Source organism: Fukomys damarensis, unplaced genomic scaffold (assembly GCF_012274545.1).
Source record: "Fukomys damarensis isolate Sample0158 unplaced genomic scaffold, DMR_v1.0_HiC HiC_scaffold_5, whole genome shotgun sequence".
In the NCBI taxonomy this organism is placed as follows: Eukaryota; Metazoa; Chordata; class Mammalia; order Rodentia; family Bathyergidae; genus Fukomys; species Fukomys damarensis.
The window spans coordinates 39,247,577-39,251,616 of record NW_022900917.1 but is presented as its reverse complement, the minus strand read 5'-3'; the positions used below and the strand labels follow the sequence as shown (position 1 = coordinate 39,251,616).

Here is a 4,040-nt window from a genome sequence, read left to right as displayed (position 1 = left end):
ATATATATATTGATGGATTAAAATATAAAAGGATATAAACATATTACTAAACACTTGAGGATGATGAAATGATAGCATGACTGTGTATTTTTCAAAAATTCAATGCACATATACACTATTTTCAATCTTGTTTTATTGCTTCCATGAACAATGTATCAAAAAGTGTTCTGGGATGGTGGCATTAAGTCTTCACAGTCAATAGTTATTGCTAACAATAATAACAAGATCCTATGGTACAAGATACTTGGCTTAGTACAACTTATTATTTTAAATATTCAGGTCAGTACTTTCTTGTGCTATCAAAGATCCTTACTCAATCCCTTTGAAAAAGCTATCCCTTTTCACAGAAATTTAAGATGCAATTTATAATAAGGACTTCTCATATTGCTAAAATTTTTAAAAATTAGACATAGAAAACACTGACCCAATTTAATGTCAGTGCTAATAAGCAGCTGTCTTAAGATGCAAGGGTCACCTTTGCTACTTCAGTTATGATGAATTAAGCAACAACTGCCTATGTGGGTTTCACGTGGGTCCTCTTTGCAGGTCAACAGATCAGTGGCTCTTGGAGGTGGAAAGAGAATAAGTAAAGCCTTCAAAACTGCAATGCTGATATTTTGGCACTGATGCTCTGATGATGACATGTGTCTTTGAACATTAGACTAATGAGCTACTGCTACCTACCACTTAGGAAAAGATTAGAAGACAGATCATTGTTCTATATACATTTCTAGACTTTCTTTTTATGAAGACCTTATTCAATTATGGAACATAATTTATTATGTGTCCATATTTTAACCACGGTTTTGTTTCTTATATTAAAATGCCTTTAATTATAATGAAGTTCAGTTCACTTTTAATGTCTCCTTTTGTCACTTTTTACATCCATCATTTGCCAGATTCAATGAAAAATCCTATAAACTTATCTGCTTTTGTGTTTGTATGTCTATCCACATATACATTCACATAGTTCTGTACCTTTTCAAGAAGATGGCAAGATAATAAAATAAAATATGTTAAAATGTATCTCAAAGGTTTTCAGAAATACTCTGCTCAAAGCCATTTTATTCTGTGACCTTTAAGGTCTTCAACTCTATAAAATTCAATGCTTAATTTCTCAACTTGGAATAGTACTGATTTTTTTAAATATTTAAGACATTTACATAATAAATAAGATGAATAAAAGTACTTAGTGGGACATAAAGTTAGATACCAGCATTAAAGATACAATAGAAAAGAAGTCTGAAAATGGCTAATAAAAAGAATATAGAAGGCTCCATTCATGTATTCTCACCTGAGAAACAATGCACCTTTCTTCAGAAGAAGTTGAACTACTTTATCATGTCCATTTTTTGCTGCCAAGTGGAGAGGAGTCATCCCGTGAAGGTCCCCTTCATTCAACAGCCTTGTATCAGTTATGTTTTGTAGGAGCCTCTGACAGGTGTTGATACGCCCATAACTTGAAAAAAAATTGGTTTCATATTTTTCAAGGTAAATATTAGAAAAAAAGAAGATATTTTCATGGCATATAGACTGACCCTTACCTGGCTGCAAAATGCAGGGGTGATTTCTTATCTTTGCTTTTGGAATGAATGGACACATTAAAACCAAGTAGGTTATTTACAGAGACAGGGACTCCCTGTTTACAAGCGTAATGTAGAGGAGTGCAACCATCATTGTCTTCATCCATTACCAGTGCCTTAATTTCTTGCATCTATGGGAACAAATGAGTATTCAACGTATAACAGGTCTATAATTTTTCAAATTATTCTATAGCACAGTATTTTCCAACAAAGGTCAATAATATTTCTCAAGGGAAAAACCATATACAACTTAAATGATTCTAGAGAAAATTAAATATAGATTGAGTCTCATACTTTGTCTCTCTGTAATGTAAAGGCTCAGAGTGAACCTGCAAGTAGGAAAACGTCTTAACATTTTTCACCCACTATTTTGTCAACTTATTTGTCACTCTTCTCCTTCTCATCTTCTCTCACTTTTCCCCAAATAACACTTAAAAAGCTTAATATGTTCTGTTAGGCAAAAGTGATTGGATGTTAAAAGTAGGTTTACTTTGCCTTTTGTGCATACATTACATTTTTAAAAAAAAAGAATGACAGATGACTAGTTTAATCCAATTAATAAATATGTTTTGGTGTAAAATATCCAACTACATACCTGTTCTTGATTCTTTATTAAAGAGAGAGACAATATGAAGATGTATTTATTATATGGCACACTTTACATCACTCACACTTTCCTATTTGCTTATATATATAAGATAAATACAAAGATAATGCTTTCACTCTCTTACCAATGAGTCAAGCATATTGAGTAGTTTTTCTTAATTAATGGTGGAGTGCTGCTAATTCATTCACAAACTGGTTTTTCCACTGATATATGAGTTCATAATGGTTAAAACTAGACAAACTATGGGTGATTAATTATGTGTCCTTATGATATATGAGGATGTAGAGCAACTTTCTGTAACTTGGAAAACTCAATCTCAATGCAATCATCATCATTATCACTGTTTTTATTTGTTGTTGTTGCTGTTTTGGTCCTGGGGATTGAACTTGGGTCTTTGCATTTGCAAGGCAGGCTCTGGAACCATTGAGCTAAATCCTCGGCCCCACTATCACTGTTTTAAAACCCCAGAATCAGCCTTCATAACAATAAAAAAATCATAATAAAGTTAGTTTAATCTTCATTGTATAAAATCTGGTTTAACAAAATCCATACTCATACACATACACTACCTGCATAAACTCAGGTCTCAAACTCTTTAATCCATGTGGTTGCTGCACAGTAAAATGTAAAAAATTACGTCCAAGATGATCTTTTATGTTCACTTTGGCACCTAAAAAGCACAATGTAAATATAAATTCTACTTATTTATCTAAAACATGGTGTATACTGGATTTTCAACTTAAAACATTTTGACAAATCTTTGCCAACCTTTAACAATATTTAGATGAAGCAACATATTTTAAAATAGATTTGCTGTACCCTGTACATGTGTGTGTGTGTGTGTAAATACATGAACATGTGTTTGTAAGGGGGAAGGAAATGTGCTGTGTGTTGTCTTAATATATGAAGCTTTAATTTTTAAAGCATAAAATAGAAGTACAGAGCAATTACAGGTGAAGAATGAAAATGACAGAAAAGAAAGAGACTTCTTTTGTTTGTTATTATAGCACCAGGTTAATATCTGAAATGGGGATAGTTACAGCATTTACATTACATAGGACTGACTCATTAGAAAAGTTGAAAAGATATTCAGCAAATGCCTGATATATGGCAGTTACCTTAAAATGCCTGTGATCTATTATGTTCTGAAATTATCTTTTTAAACATTGCACTCCTTTATTGAACTGAAAATTATTCTAGACATAAAGAGTTTACCTGACCCCATGCCTGGCACACGACAGATGGTTAATAAATGTTTATCTAATCAAATTGAATACTAGTTCCAAAGGTTTGTTTTGATCCTTCTTGGTACCTTTCGATAGCAGCAGATTTACAATATTCCAAGATGCAGAAGCAGTTGCTAATACAAGTGGAGAACGTCCTTCAGAATCGGTGACGTTCATATCCGCACCCTAAAACAAAACAAGTCATTCAAGCTTATGAACAAATCATGAAAGCTTACAAACAGATAAAGCAGCTTACATTGCAACCTTTAAGCAATTTCCGTACCGGGGATTGAACTCGGGTCCCTTAAACAATTTCAACCTATTGGGAGAGAGTACCTAATTATGGCCAGAACTAAAGCACGTGACATGAAATTTCAAGAAGAGATCTGAAATCAAAACATTGTTTCAGGGCTGGGGATTTAGCTCAGTGGTTCCACTGCCTGCCTCACATGCACAAGGTCCTGAGTTTGATCCCTGGTACCAAAAAAAGTCCAAGACATTGTTTCATAATTTTAACAATGAAGTCATTCCTCATGCCAAGCTGTTAGTATATGTGCTTCCAAAGTGAGAACCCACACATCAAGCTTTGACTGACATTTGGAGATTACATATATATATATATAT

At 33.2% G+C, this 4,040-nt stretch overlaps 1 protein-coding gene across 3 annotated transcripts in view; it reads right to left on the bottom strand.

The window, feature by feature from the left end:
* The window catches only part of Trpa1 (transient receptor potential cation channel subfamily A member 1), a 54,739-nt gene that overhangs the window by 27,453 nt on the left and 23,246 nt on the right, over positions 1-4,040 (bottom strand). For all 3 annotated transcript variants that reach the window (XM_033760565.1, XM_033760567.1, XM_033760568.1), the window contains 4 exons: positions 3,503-3,602; positions 2,760-2,860; positions 1,545-1,714; positions 1,295-1,459 (listed from right to left, as the gene is read on the bottom strand). In XM_033760565.1, the coding sequence (XP_033616456.1) occupies positions 1,295-1,459; positions 1,545-1,714; positions 2,760-2,860; positions 3,503-3,602 (536 nt within the window). The remainder of the gene's footprint in view (positions 1-1,294; positions 1,460-1,544; positions 1,715-2,759; positions 2,861-3,502; positions 3,603-4,040) is intronic.